We start from the raw sequence: 16491 nt of genomic DNA, 5'->3' as shown, positions 1-16491 counted from the left end.
CTATTTTTTAGGGGTAGAAAGAATGTGAACTTAAATATAATGTCAGAAGAGGAAGTGAATTAGTCATCTTAGTTGATAAAAAAATGATTGTTGGTCTTCATAGAATGAGTACTTTGGCAGGATATAGACCTGCTTGAAATAATACATTATGACGATTAAATGTGGATAAGTTCATGAGGATGTTTCAAAATGGCATTTCATGCATGTACCTGGGTAGTGATAAATCCTTGCCTTTGATTTCTTTCACCTGGCTCCCCTTGTGTTGCCACCCGGAGACTTGATTGTGTAGGTGCTTATTGGTAATGGAAAATATTTCACTCTAATTCTTCAGTGAGTGTGTTGCACTGCAAGATCCTTATTGTGCCTGGGACAAACAGAACCAGAAGTGCAGAGCAGTTGGAGCTCCTAGATGGAATGAAGAGAAAAACTTCTACCAAAGCATTTCTACAGGTGTCCATTCATCATGTCCAGCTAGTGAGTATGATTTCCTAATTAAAACATACTCTGACAATGTTTAAACATAACATAACTCTTCCAATATAATGGATGTGCAACATCAGCATCATGATAGAGTTATCACGAAATGACATATAGATTTCAATAATTTAATATTAATTCTTGTTCGCTGCACTTGAGCCATTAATTAATGATATAATCATGATTTAAATAATGAAGAAATTTTTAATGGTAAAGAATTTTGTTTTTTTTTTAATATCATTAACCTTTAAACAATATACTTTGAAGCTGTATGTCTTAATAGAAATATGAAGGTTTAATATGAAGTAGGAATGCACATTTCACTCAATTCATGCATCCAATTTAAATACCAAGGTTGTAAACAAATTTATTTTCGTAAGTAAAATAAAAATTATGAGTGAATTCATAAGTGAATCCTAATTGCAATGCAATAGCTACCTGTGCTCTCATTAAAACATAATAAACTACATTCTTTTATTTTTACATTTTATAATATATAATAGATAGGAGTTATGGGAAAGAATGTTCTCAATGTGAAACAAGAAAATTATGGAATAATTTAATGATTTTCATTAATTAGATAGCATTCAAGAAGTTCTTTAACTCTTTCAGATAAACTTGTTCGAACTATGCGTGCAATGTAGGTCACCTTTGTTTTCACGAAAAGTAGTTTTGATAGTTGATAACAGAGTGTGTGATATTTAATTTTATCCGTAGAATTCCTTTATGAGTAGCCCTCTCAACTTGCCATGATTCTTTCTTTTTTTAGGAAATGTAGCATTTGAAACTCACGTAGGTGGAATGCTATTACTTTTTACTGTCATTTGGGTGCGGGTGGGATGCTGGGGGAATAGAGGTAGGGGAGGGAGAAACTTGGTGTCGGAATCAGTTAACGTCCCATCTGACGGACGGTGTGCTTCACTTGAAGTGCTCTCAACATGGCACCCCAATGAGGCATTTGAATACCAATGAAAAATTCTGATGCCTCCAGGATTTGAACCAATACATTCCCTCGGGGTGGGAAACCAGTGCATTGGCCGCGGCACATCCTGATCCCCAGAGATCTCAATGATGGCCCATATGTTAATATAAATCTGAAGATCTGCTCAGTGTATGAATCAAAGGATGATTGAGATTTTGACTAAAGAAAAATTGTCATGGAGTTGCTTGTTTTAAAGGGTTAACTTAACAAAATGGTATAGTCAGGGGTCAAAATGGTATAGTTGTATATGGGTCATTCAATAAGTCCTTAGGAAAAAATAGAAAAGAAACTATTTATGGTAGTTTGTTTTTTTTTTCAATGTCATCTCATTTTAGTTATATACACTTTTCCGAGTGTTTCTTCAACTTTTTTAAGCTATCCAAAAAGTAGGCTTTCAGAACATCCTCAAAACAAACATTTTTGTTGGCGATGACTTCCTCATTTGACGTGAATAATTTTTTACTAGGACATTTTTTCAAGTTTGGAAATAAAAAAAGTCACTGGGGGCTAAATCAGGTGATCACAGTGAATTTCTTAATGATTTGAACTTTAATGTCATAAATTGCACCATAGAAACTGTTCAGGTGTACAGCGGTGCATTGTCTTGATGGATGAGAATTTTATTCTTTGCCAAATTAGGGTGGTGTTTCTAGAATTCTTTGCTCAACTGGTTAAATGGCAAACCATAATACTCTCCATTTATCTTTTGTTCATTTTGAAATTAATTGATGTAGATGATAATGCGTGCATGCCAAAAAGCCATGGATATCACCTTATCGGCCAATTGCACCATCTCTGCCTAATACGGAGCCAGTTCACCTTGAGGAATCCACTGTTTTGACTATTCCTTGGTCTCTGTAGTGTATGTTTTCATGTTTCGTCCACATATATGTATTGATACAGATAGAAAAGTACCAAATCAACCTCACAATTGCATTTATTCTCCATGGAGAGCAAGTGTGGCACCCTTCTTGCCAAAATTTTTGTCACTCCCAATTTAGCTTGCAAAATTGAAAACACCTTGTGATATGCGTACGACTACAAATGTTTCGTCAACTTTGTTTGGTTGATCACTCAAAACCATATCGTGGATTTTGTCAACTATTTCAGAGAAAGTCACTTCCACTGGGCATTCCAAAAAATGTTAATCCCCTGTGCATGTGTGGTCACATTTAAACTCATTTACCCAATTGTAAACAGTCGCAAACACTGGAGCAGATGTGCCATGAACTTCATATTTAACTCGGCTATGATCTCCATCGCTGTAAAACCTTTTGAATAAAAATGTTTAATCATCTCAGAAAACTCATTTTTTTCCATTTTTACAAATAAACAAAAGTAAATTGTCTCAATCAACTATGAACATAAAACTACATAATGGATACTGCTGAAACTTTGACAGCAGTCTTGCGAAAGATTATGGTTATTTAAAGCAAACCTTTTCCATTACAATGAGTGCCATCTTTTGGATTGTCTAATGAGTTATCAAACATCCCACATAGGTGCAACATACCCATCAAATCATAAAATTTTAATTTTAGTATGCACCAATCAAGAAAATGAAATTAACAAGATTCTTGATAAGTAGGAGCTTCAAGTTTAATATTAAAGTGATGGGGAATGAACCAGACCAAGTGGTAATAATTTGGTGACCAAGTAATTGGGCAGTATTTTAGGAAGAAAGTGGCATTGTAATGGGGATATTAGGAAACGAATTTCATTGGGGAAAACGATTATAAAAGAAGAAGAGAACTGATGAACTGGTGCTCTCGAGTAAATATTTGAGCAAAACATCATGGAGTATAGTGATATATGGATGTGAGACATGAGAGATGTGTGACATGTCTTTGAGGAAAGAGGATGAGCGTAGATTGGGGGCTTTTGAGATGTGGGTTTGGTGGAGATTGGAGAAAATAAGTTAGACTTTTGGAGAAGTTGAAGAGAGGAATCACTGGGGAAATCAAAAAAAGGTAGAAGAAACTGCACAAATCAATCACCCATTTCTTAAATCTTTGCCTAACCATAATATTATAGTCCAACTGATATCTCTCTAGTCCCTGAGCATTTTCCATGTATACCTATGCCTTTTGTGGTGTGTAAACAAAGTGTTCATTATAAATTAACCCAACTCTAGTAAAGTACTCTATAGCTTTCTCCCTGTGGTGATTTCTCATCCTTAAACTATGGTACCCTACCTCTCTTCCCTCATGTATTAATCGGTTTCAATCCCCCGTCACTATTAAATGCTTCCATTCAGGAACACCCACAATTATGTCCTTAAACTAGTCATATACCCTATTGACTTCTTCCTCCCTATGGCTGCTTGGAGACATGTATACCCTAGCAATGGTCAAGTTGGTCAGTTCTGCATTTACTTCTGCCTATAATATTCTACAGCATGCTTGCTAAATGTTCAATATGCTTCTTCCTACCTTTTTTCAATATTGCTGCCACCCCTTCCTGGTTCCCTTCCCCTCCACTGTATATTACTCTATAACTGTCACTCCAGTAATCCCTTCTATCCCACCATGTCTCTTTGCACAGTCCCAATATATCTATAAGGTTTGTATGAAAAGTATCGGGAAAATTTAAAAGAAAATAGATGTATTTTAGATATTGCTTTAATGCCTCAAAATTCTTCAAATTACATCTCTTAAGCATCGGCACACTTTTCAGTGGCTTTTTCAGAACTCAAAGGCCGGTGGATTTCAGAAGATCCTTAAGGGTACACATGCAAGCTTCTTTGATGGCACTTAGTGTCGGATGGTGGTGTCCTTTGAGGAAGGATTCCACTTTTGGGAATAACAAATAGTCTGCTGGTGCCAAGTCGGGACTGTAAGCAGTTGAGGAATTGTGTAGATGCTGCTGCAGAAGGTTTTCACAAGCAGACACTCGAATCTTTGCTCATGATCATCTGTCCAAAGACCTTCGGGAGGATGAGTTCAGTGCAGATCTTTCGTATTGCCAAATTTTCAGTGATAATGGTGGGCACTGTCATCTTATCAATGCCAATACGATCTGTGACCATGGGAACACTTAACTGATGGTCTGAATTCATCACTTCACGCACATGTCAGGACATATTGTTACCGATACTTTTTATACAAACCTTGTATATTTCCTCTCTTCATCTCTCATTTTAAATTCTCCAAAATTTCCTGTCCACAACAATGCCCTAATATTCCAAGACCGTATCCTAACTGGTTTGGTCCTCAAATGTGTTTTCTTTGCTGCTACTGTTGGTTTTGATTTGCAAGATTTTGTGAGATAACAACCGCAGAAGCCTTGTCTCTCCCACTGCCAGGCATTGCACACAGCCCTAATCTCTGATACTCTTATCCCTGTCCATCGTGTTAGAATGGGATAAATAAGTTAGGTGGTTTCCTGTTGCCTTCCTCATTAACTTAATTACGATGCTTAATTTTGCCACATTTGGGTTTAGGGAGGTTTATGTAAGCTCTCCTAGTTTTTAAGGGTATGCTGATGCAATTTGAACCCTCATCTGTCTACAATGATTGTATAATAAGTGAGTCTTTCAGTTGAACACAGAGGAGTCCCTCCAATTGATGGCTTACCATCTCCAGAGTATTTTGGGCGATAGTTGGGAGGAAAATGGGAGCAGTAGTGAGGATATCAGTGGAATAATAGTATTGGCAAGAGAGCTATTTTCAGAAATGAAATTAATGACAGGTACACTAATTAAAGGTGTCAAGAAAAGTTTACCTTTGGATCTGAAACTTAGTCTATGAGGCAAGAGGATGAGAGTAGACTCGAGGCTTTAATGGGGGAATGCAGAAGAATGAAGAAAGTTAGTTGGCCATCGAACTGAAGAGTAATGTAAAATTTGCAATTATGTTTGTAGATTAATGAAATTTGCTGGGTGAAATCCAAAGGAGATGGGGTATGTGGTAAGGGAAATATTGAGAGGAAGTGAGGTGCCCAAGGCTATGACGGAAGAGAGGATTTTAGGTAAATCAGGGTAGAGGAAAGAAGAAAATTGGCCTTTGAGGCAGAATGAAAGCAGGTCTGAAGAACTGAAGAAGAAGGAAATGATGGAGTGCAGAGGATCCCAGCATTGGGTTGCTCGGACATCTAAGCACTCCTTCACAATTGGAGTTGTGATGACATGGAAATTCAGGTGGTGTGCTGAGACATAGACAGTGGGAAACCCTCTTCCTTTGTTTTCTCAGAAATGATGCTGTTTCTTTGAAGAGATTTGACCATTTTTCTTCCCACATTTCACCATTTTCACTTCTGTGAAGACCCTAGTCCTCTCTCTCGCTGGTGTTTACCTCTTTACTTGTGCCTCACCTATCCTAATATCACATCAAGCGATGACTATGAAATGTGGTCAGTTAATTAGTCATTCTATGGATCACTCTAGCAAATAGTCTCTATTATTAAGTCTAACCTTAGAGAACTCTTAATCAGTTTTACAAACGAAACAGTTTTTGTGGGCATTTACCTCAGGATTTTTGTGTATTTATTGACATTTAAAAATTGAAATAGATATATCTAGTTATATTAAAGGAAAAAATATTTTGTTACAGCAAAACCTGGTAAAGATGTCAATGCTGGTGGTCTTTCTTCCACCTACCAGAAGTCATTCAACCATGATAGTGGACGAGTGGGCAAGGAAGTTCCAGATGGTGAAGTGATTAATATCATGCAGGATGAAGAGGGGCATACGGGTGAAGGTGAATTTATATTATTATGCTTACTGGATGTGATATGATTAGCTTTTAAAGATGAGTTCAAAGATATTCCAATTAAATTGCATATGTGCAATTAACTATCTCTATATGACTTATTAGGTAAGAGATATGGCATATTTTCTTCCAGACCTGCATGAAAATTAATTCAGTTCATGTATCCTATTCTATGATGTGAAATAGACTCAGTCTATATACCAATTAGAAAATCGTATTCAGGTACATTAATTAAATGAGGGCACTTTGAAAAGATTGTGCTGGAGTAAAAACTACTTAATTTTGCGATACAAACCATTTTTATTTTTCAACATGGCTTCCTTTTAGGCTTGCACATTTTGTTCAATGCTGTTCCAGTTGGTTGATTCCTTTCAAATGATGTGATTATTTCAACTGCAAAATAGGCATTTTTTTCCACAGTCACCTTTTTGTTTGGAACTAATCTTTCCGCCAGCCATTACTTCATATTGAATAATGAGCAATGGTCTGAGAGGGTCAAATCCGGAGGGCTGGGGGATTGGGAATTATTTAGCATCCCAACCTAATTATTTTTGCACAATTGTAGAGTTCATTTTGCACGTTTGCATGTGCATTTTTGTTTTGGAAACGGACTCTGTTGTGGGCCAATGTGAACATTTTTCTTGCAGCTCCATTATCAAATGGTATTATAGATATTCATGCTATAATAGACATTCACCTGTAATAGTTTGAACCTTACCCAATCTAGATTTTTCCCTATAAATCCCAAAAAACAGTCATCATAACCTTCCCTGCAGAAGAAACAGTCATCTTCTTTAGTGCAGACTTCCCCTTGTAACCCATTGCTTGGACTGTGCTTTGGTTTCAGGAATTTGGTGGTTTATCATCATCCACAGTGATGAAAAAATATCTAAAATCCTGGGTATTTTGCTGTAACAGCCGCAAACTGGTGTTGGGACATGTCATTGTGTGCAGTTGCAGCACCCACATTGCCGGAAATTTCTCATCTTAATTTTGATGCAAAATACTATGTATTCATTCATTCGCTCAAGATGCCTACAGTATCAGCTCTGTCACACACCTTCACTCTTCCAACATCCGTCACCATATCATGGATTATATCAATGATTTCTGTAGTAATGACCTCAACTGGGCATGCAGAGCATTCCATCACCACTTGTGCTCACGTGGCACCTCTGAAAATTTTGAAGCAACTTAAGCCATTCTAATCAAAGTATCAGATTAACCATAATGCTTATCAAGTTTCTCTGTAGTTTCTTGAGTCATTAAGTTTTGTTTGATGAACGCACAAATTCTCCTTCATCCATGTTTTGGAAATGACTTGCTCTATTCAAATACATGCGAAAGACAGGAGGATAATGGACCGATCATCACAATAACCCATCCTTTAAATCTGCATACTTCCTGCCTCCCTTGATTTCATACAAAATGCCTGTTTTTTTACTCACTCTTGTCTTGCTTTCCCAGCATTCCACCCTCTTATCTCTAGCACCCCATTGCCCCTCAGTATCTCCGCCCTTCATATTCTTGTCCTGCCTTCTCAGGATTTCTTCCCCTACCATGCCTAGTTCTAATCTAACTTCATCAGTGGTTTCCCTTCTGACTTTCCATTTTATTTTCTCCATTCTTCTCCTCACCCATAGTTCAGGATGTTCCACTTCCCCTCTTGCCTCAATGTCCAAGTTTCCAAGCCATACAAAACTTCACTCCATATTAAAGTTTTCACTAGTTTTCTCCTTTATATCTTGACTTGAGTATCTTTGCATCAACTCCTACCTCTTTGTAAAAGCTTCCTTACCTAATACAGATTTTCTTTTCATAGCCTTAATACTCTAGCCACTCACATCCAAAATAGTTCCTAAAAAGCTGAACTGTTCTACTTCATGTCCCCAACTGAAATGTTTATCTCAACCTTCTTATTTCTTGAGAATCTCGTAACCTTCATTTTCTAATGATTAATTCTCATCCCATGACTATCACACTGATTCTACAATGCACCAAGGAATGGTTGTTGTACCCTATGGTGGAATTTTGTCCTAATACTTTCTTGTCTCCAAATCTAAATGATGAGGAGATTGCCATTCCCTTGCTTCTCATATAAGTTCCTCTACAAACAGCAGCAGGGGACAGGGTGCATCCCTATCTCACTCCCCTGCCCAGCACCACTCTTCATCCTGACTCTCCATTCTGACACTCCAGGCAGTACCTATTTAACCTAAAACATTTAGAGATTCCAGATAAATTATTTATCCTTACTGTCTTATACTAGCTTGTGCAAAATCTTCATGTATTTTGTCCAGTTGACACCATGGATTGCCTTTTCACAATCTGTGCATCTTAAAAATATATGCATTCAGTGTTCTTTTCTAATGGCTGCATCATTACTCTTAGTATTTTATCAACTGACTCCTGGTAGTTGCCTTCCTTTTTGTCACAGTTAAGTCTTCTTTTTTAAGTTATGACAGTTTCACCCAAGCATGGAGATAATAAGTGACGGTAAAGTGGCATACAAAAGATAATTTGAAAATATGAATTTCATGTTATGGCAGTCATTTAGCTCATCAGGGAAGAAGTATTTCAAGAAGTTTTGACATTAATTGAGCAAAGGCTCCTATTGTCATGAAGAAAATATGAAACATCTTTAGCAATTGGGAAAGAGAAATTAGATTAGACGCTCAATAACAGTTTTCATAGGTGGAGTTAAAATATTTCACACTAGTTAAGCTCTTTGATGGCAAATGATATCTGTTGAAGTTCAAAATTAATTTAGTCTATAACTCCTTTGAATCAAAGTAATATCCTCTTAGAGGAGAGCCCTTATCCTATTTCTAGTAGGAATATTAATAAAATTTCCAACTAAAGATTTAAGTTATCATGATTAGTTTAGGAGTGTTTGTTGTTAACATGAAGTATTTATTAAAAAGTTTATTGTCCCATCAAAACTTTATAATTTCTTGGAACTATTTTAATGGTTGTTCATATAAATTATCAGACAAGAAAAGAGAAAAAAACAAGGTATAAATTAGAGCATTTATATAAAATATATTTCTCTATTTTTTTCACCCTGTTGATGTTTAACCCTGATCACTGTACTCAAATTATAATGCATATAAATAATATTTCTCCTCAAACTATGTACTTCGTGGTGCATGTTGTGCAATAAATGTGTGTGTGGTCTTTCATTCACTTTCCGCAAGGTCCTGAAGTGAGTGCAGCCGACAGTCCACTTCCACAGTACACTGTGGAAACATTGGCAATAGCTGTAGTGGCTGGCTCACTGGCAGCGCTAGTGGTGGGTTTTGTGTCTGGCTACCTTTGCGGGAGAAAGTGTCACAAAGAGGAAGAGGACAACCTGCCCTACCCAGATACTGAATATGAGTACTTTGAGCAGAGGCAGAACGTAAACAGGTAATGAATGCTATTTTCAGTTTTTAGCATTGATCAAGGGTTAGGAATAGTAATAGAGTTGTATATAGGTTGAAAATACTATTTCAATTTTGAGTACAAGTTATATAAAAACAAGTCTTGGATTTGATTGTGTATACATTTCTTCGAGATGTTAGATGGCAATTTTCCCATAGTGTTCCAACCTTAATGTAGCACTTTCTTAAATCCAGTGTAAATTTGGTCTTGTCATATTTATTTGCTAGTAGAAGCACCTCTTAGATTCCAGGATAGATGGAAAGTTCATATAATAGTGAAGATTTTCTAATCAATGTTAGACTCATGTTTTAATAATTTTACATTTTAAGGTAAGAATCGAAAGGATTCTTCAAATAATTGATTCTACCCACTTAAAAGATAAAATCCATCTATGTATTTAGGATGTATATCTTTTTACAGTTGGAACAATTGCATCTCATAAAAGCTTTCTTGCACTTACCAATGTACAATTGTTCATTGCTGAATAAAATAAGATGAATATACTTACATCATCAACATGGATGGAGGCCACGTGTCTTCCTGCTATAACAATAATTTCCTCTTTGTAAAGCATGAAGTAAGAATCAAAAAGACTAATTTCCCTACACTGTAGCATCATTTGGACCATCCTACTGTGTGACAAAACTAGTCGACTGTAACAAATTCTTTCCCGTGGAAACGCAAAGTCTTTAGGATTCTTCCTTTGTGCTTTACAAATGGTTTTCCGCTAAGGATCAGCCTCAACTATCTCTCAAATTTCCTGTTTGGTTAAATAAATAAGGTGATGAAATAAAACCATGCACCCTTTTACTCCTTGGTAAGGTCATGTTTAATAATAAAATTCTACTTTTAAATGGTTGCCAGAGGTAAATAAAAATTATTTCATGTGAAAAATATTATCGCTTTTGCAGTTTTTAATAATAATAATGCATTTTTTTCTTCTTCTGTAATTGTTGATCATACACTCTCAGTATTTAAACCGTGTGAGTCACAATTATGTGATGCACAGCTTGCCAGTAGAATTCTGATTTTTCCAAATTATATCCTCTGCCATTCATAAAATATAATAAACCAAGCTGAACTCTTATTTGTCTCATTAAATACTTGGACAGATCCTTAAACTTGTGATTCCAATGATGCTTGTAAATTTAAAAACTAGTTGTTTTTTTCTTCTGGGAAAAGTTGTAACTTTCCTGGAACAATTATTTTACTGATATTATAAAGTTCTTTTCCTGCCAAGTCTGGTATAATAGCACGCTTTTCAACTTGGGTTGGATCATATTACATGAAACCCTCAATTAAATCAGGGGTGCATGCTATGAGCACCATCAAAATTGACATGGGATTTTCACTTTGATTATTGTTGAATTAACACCATGAAGTTCTTAAACATGAAGTTCTCGTTATGCATTATTGCATGATCTTAAGCCTTGTGAAGTTTTGAATTTGTTGCAGACAACTTATTGCCCAGAGTTCTCTTCTAACCAAGTGATGCCCCCTCTTCATTTGGACAAATGTCAAGAGTAAAAGTATATGAATGGAACTGTGCGTTTAAATCTATGTTATTTTAACTTGTGAATGTAACTATGAATGCATTTTTTACTATCTGTTCATTTTTATTTTTTGTGTTTGTTTTCACGGTGATTTTGTCCCCTTTGATTCTTTTGTGTGTTTTTACCTCTTATTGTCCTTCAATCTAATTACTTTTGTCTTCTTTTGTAGTAGGATGGCTCCAGAACCAAAGCTGTTGCCTCAGGAAGAAGTGACGTATGCAGAACCCGTTCTCATTCCCACCGCAAACAAGCCATTGACATCGTCACCGAAGAGCACCTTGAGGAAAGCTCACGCAAATGCCCCCCCAGCCGAGACCCTCTTTCAGTTTGCTGACAACTACACGCCTCCTCCTCCCAGGGATCCCTACGCTCACCAGCGAGGGCGAGATAACTTCGGCACCCTTCGCAGCCACCAAGGAGACTCATTTGGCACGGCGCACCGTGGGGGTGGGGGTGGTGGAGGAGGAGGGCACAGAGCAGGCCTTGGTGATGGCTTTGGCACTGCCCGCAGCGTGAAGAAAGTCTACCTCTGAGAGGCAGAGGGGACCGGAGACACAGGGGCCAGGGGGCAGAGGCAGCGGCGGAGCGGGAGTGCAGCGGGAGGGAGCTCGAGGGCTAGAGGGCAGGGCGCGAGTGGGGGGAGTGGGAGGTCCGGCGGAGGCCATCCCCTGGCGGGGTCCTCGCCCTCCCCCCTCTCCTCCTCGTCCCCCTCCTCACCCTCGCCCCCCTCCTCCTCACCCTCGCCCCCCTCCTCCTCACCCTCGCCCACTCTGGTCCCCTCTCGGCACGCCCTACCGCAAGGCAATGGGCCTGAATCTGGACCTCAGCATGCACCGTGCAGCTACATTTACAGGACCTGAGATTTCTGTCTTTTGTCTGCATAAGAGATCCAGTGTCCCCAAAAGAGTGAATCATCATCTCCATCATCTTCATTGGTGGCTTGATTTGGGCTTAGTGTTGACCGAATGACGGAGAGGAGCGGGCGACGAGAGTTGTTGACCACATAACTGAGTTGTCTTAGGGGTTGACTTAATCTGCGTCCATTTATGTGGTTGTCTTGGTTTGGTGTGGTGCTCATGGTCAGTTCTTTGAATGCAGAGTCATTTCTTTAGTTCTCTGTATGGGGCTCTGTATGACTTGAACTTTTCACAAAATGTCATATTTGACCCTAATGTCATAATCTTTTCCTGCATGTTTCATATGATGAGATCCCTTGTTATTACTTTCTATATATACTTTTGAACAAACACCTATTTGTGGAAGTGATTGCATGTACAGATATTTATTGGCATGAGATGAAGAGATGAAGTCCTTGGGCCCATACCTTGAAGAATTTTTACTGCAGGAAACTTTTGCTATTGTAAATATGCATGTAAAAGAGCGATGGATGTTTTTGTGTGTCCAACTATGAAAGTTGTGAATGAAGTGATCAATTGGAGAGAAAGAGGAGAGAATTATTTCATAAAGACTGAAATCATCAAATCTCTTGGGAACATGAGGAACTCATGCAATTAAAATAAGGGACACATGCTTTTTGGTATCAAAAGTTTGATAGGCGTTGACATCTTGTCAATCAACTTGTGTCCGCTCTAGAATCATTGTCAACTTGTCAATTCCATTAGTATTTAGATCAAAAGGTAATCCATTATATGGAGTATTGAACTTTCAAGTTTGGAGGAGTGAATGAGTGAGTGCCAGTAGTGTGCATGAATGCATGGGTGCATGTTGGTGATTTCAATCTAGGAAAGGTTATTACTCAGGCTTTTAAACCAAAGAGATTTTAGATATCAAAATATACAGATAACCCAAGCACATTAAGCTTTTTTGCTGGTTAGCAGCATAAACATGAGAAGGTTAAGTCTAATGAGTTAGCCATGCCATTTGATGACACCAGTCTGTTCCTTGAAAATGGCATTGACAAACTCTTCCATGATAGCGATAAATGGAAAGTGATTTAACAATTTTTCTATAACTCATAGAAAGTCATAAGTTTATTATAACAGATATAACTGTTGGAAGAGTTACAAACATAATTTTTAGAAATTGGTATATCAACAAAGTATATATTTATTACCTTACTATTATTTTGAAAAGAATCACAAATTAAATGTTTGCTGTACTATTTTTTGTGTACGTTGAGTTCATGAAAATAAATACCTAATGACTCCAAAGGCCTCACTGTGATCAATTTTATCTCTTTATAAGTAAATTTAGTCTAGAGTTGATTCATTTGTTCATAGGTCTCCTGAAAAATTCTTGTAAACATGGATGAATTCATAATACTGCAGTGACAAGTGATTTTTATTACTTTTTTAAATGGTAATACGGTCTCGTTTTAGCTCATTCATTCTAATTATAATTATTGTTTTATTCCATTGCCTGCATATGTTATGCAGGTATTTTACGGATATTTTATGTGATATACTAATTGGATTTTTTTGAAGTTGTCGAATACTTTTGAATATTCATTACATTTGTCATTTGAACATTTTTATAGTGGTTTTGTCGATTGTTTCATGACTTTTGTATGTATTGCTTGGTGACCAGAAGCTATATTTTGCCTAATGGAAATTATCACTGCCATCAAACCATTTTGTCATCCATAATTTCGTTTAAAAGATCATAATGGGAAAGGCAGCTCATGATCTGCCCATACACTGTTACCTATGCTGTACAGCAAAGAGTATACTGAATTCTTTTACACTGGAAATTATTTTTCATAATTAGAGTATTTCGATTTGGCTGCCAAGAACTGATCATGAGTATTGAGCCTAGTTGCTTATGAGTTTTAACTATTTCTTTGAAAGTAATTTCAGACATTTTTAAAATCTAATGTGCAACTCTTATTTCCAACTCATCTTTAAAAATATATGTATTGTACATAAAATGTTGAAATAATTATGGATTATGTGCCATGGAAAATTATTTTGGCTAAACTACTGTTCCATTTTCCATATTCTGTAATTGTTTGTGCATCTTTTAGCTGAAATGTTTCTAATTCTGTATAAAGGTTCTTATGCTTATTCCTAAAAGTGCAGGGCCAGCTATTTTGTAATGTAATGCAAATTTTATAATGTAAGTTCCAATGGAAGAAAAATGTATCCTTAGACAGTAGTTTTAAGGTAAACTTGTATAACCATGTGGCTTTTGCCCTAAACCATTTTGGGAACTGGCATGACACCAGTCAAGATTCCCATTGTCTAATGAAAAGTGCCGCCACTGTGTAATTTTATATTTAAAATTGTGTATGATCTTAACAATATGATTAACTCATTTGAGTTTGGAATGAAAGTTATTTATTTTTTAGTGTGGTGAGGGATGTAAAATGTGGAAAGTGAAAATGCTGTCTAACATTTCTCAAGGAAAGATGCTGATATATATTTGTGTTGGCCTATAATGACAAGGTATCACAATATTTAAAAAAATCAAAACACACAGACATTGTAATTTGCCTGTCTATTTGGTAAACTTGATTGCACATAATCTATATTTGGAATATTGCAAATAATAAATGATGGAATCCCTGTTTGTTGATACAGTTTTGGTGAAGTAATCTGTAGCACAATATTTATAAAATTTGGTTGTAAAGGGATTATATCATTATAACAGTTTGTCCATTATTTAACAATGGAATACCACCAATTAAACAATATATATTCCTACTCGGATGCATTAAGAGTTAAATTTTTCAAATTTTAAATGAACTCACTGAAGGGTAGACGTAATAAGTTCAAGCACATGTATATTTATCTTGTGAACATTTAAGAGAATGAATTCCTTACCATGTTCACCATATCTTTTTACTGATTTCCTAAGTGAAAAGACTATATTTGGAGGATAATATTAGGTCATCATGAAGGTAGTAAGTATCATATATTTACAGGATGTAAATTCCTTCCTTTTGCCACTTGTAGAAAATTGTCCAGTCCCTAGAAGCTGATTAGTCTAGTTTTGGACATCCGTGCCTGTAGGGTCCTGATAAGGAATTTGACATTTAAAGGGAGAAGTAATGTGATAATAAATGGTTCTCAAAACTTATGATTCGCGATATTGTTTTTACTGTAAGTTTGTAGTTTTTATGTTCGCTCGTGGGAGGAAATCCATCAATATGCACGATCTTGCATTTATTTTGAGGCAAGTTAAATATAAGACATAAATTTCTAATACACAAAAATATCCTTGTAGTTTGAGTTCCAAGCCTACAACCATTTGTCAATATCTGTTTGTTACTCTATTTTCAGTATGTGCTGATGTATGTTTACCGAACCTGTATCTCTATTGATTCTGGTTAATAAATGTTCATAAAGTATAATGAGCTGCATGTGTAATGGCAGTATCATCTGTAATATTTTCTTTTGTAAACAATGTACTGATACTAATACTATATAATAAATGACTTTGAATAGGATATTACACTTTCACTTATGCTTTTCCAAATTATTTGCTGTTGATAGTAAAGCATTTCATTATGCCTAGTGGTGAAGTTATATAGTCTTATTGAAAAATTATTATCATAGAAAAAAATTATATCCTATTATTTCTCATTCAGTGCCTCACAAGTAAATTTGCGAAAGGTAAAATTTCGTAGCCCTGTTATTTCTACTGAAATTTTATTCCTCTTTGGTCATAGTGTAAAATCTTTTAACTGGAAAATTTTTCATTTTTATGCACAGATGTGTATGGCACATTAGTATGTATGTTTTGGTGCTATTCCAGAATTTAGGGTAGGCAGTTAGTTAATCTGAGTGTATCACATTTAAGAAATTTAGGTTGATTGTAGAACTTTTTCATTTACCAATGTAAAATGGTTAGCATTTATTCAATTAAATTTTGTTAGCTAATGCTGATAATCATTTTCGTCATCTTTTATAGTTAACCTATTTCAGCATCACCAGGCAAGCTGTGTGATTTTTCCATACCATATCCTCCTGGGAAACCACAGGTAAAGGAACTGGCCCCTTTATTAATCTGCTCATTTATGAATTTCACAAGCCATTGTTCTTTGTTCAAGGTGAGCACCACCCCTTTCTATCAATCCACTTTTGAAACAATAAATGTTATTTCCCCTCTTTATATTCCAATCTTTAAGATCTCCCATCTTACAATTAATAGCTTTTATGTAAGGCACACACACACATGTATATACATGCGATGGTAGGCAAAGGAAAAGATGGTGATGAGGTGGGGGACTACGGTTTAGGCACGAGGAATGACGGTGGGAAGGTGCAAGTATACATGGAAAATGCCAGGTGACTCAGAAAGGTATCAGCTAAATTATATTCTGGTTAGACACAGGTTTAGGAACAGTGTGATAAATTCGCACAGCTTCCCAGGAGCGGACGTGGAC

The 16491-nt window shown here is 36.4% G+C and overlaps 1 protein-coding gene across 1 annotated transcript in view; it reads left to right on the top strand.

The window, feature by feature from the left end:
- Sema1a (semaphorin 1a) overlaps window positions 1-11769 on the top strand; it is a 303018-nt gene extending 291249 nt beyond the window's left edge. The window contains exons 15-18 of the mRNA XM_071584531.1: window positions 332-474; window positions 6010-6156; window positions 9366-9576; window positions 11314-11769. Coding sequence (XP_071440632.1) covers window positions 332-474; window positions 6010-6156; window positions 9366-9576; window positions 11314-11677 — 865 coding nt within the window. The 3' untranslated portion in view covers window positions 11678-11769. The remainder of the gene's footprint in view (window positions 1-331; window positions 475-6009; window positions 6157-9365; window positions 9577-11313) is intronic.
- Window positions 11770-16491: the final 4722 nt, after the last annotated feature.

Source organism: Hetaerina americana, unplaced genomic scaffold (genome assembly GCF_022747635.1).
Source record: "Hetaerina americana unplaced genomic scaffold, ioHetAmer1.1.p SCAF_1, whole genome shotgun sequence".
Taxonomy (NCBI): Eukaryota; Metazoa; Arthropoda; class Insecta; order Odonata; family Calopterygidae; genus Hetaerina; species Hetaerina americana.
This window is presented reverse-complemented; position numbering and strand designations above follow the sequence as displayed.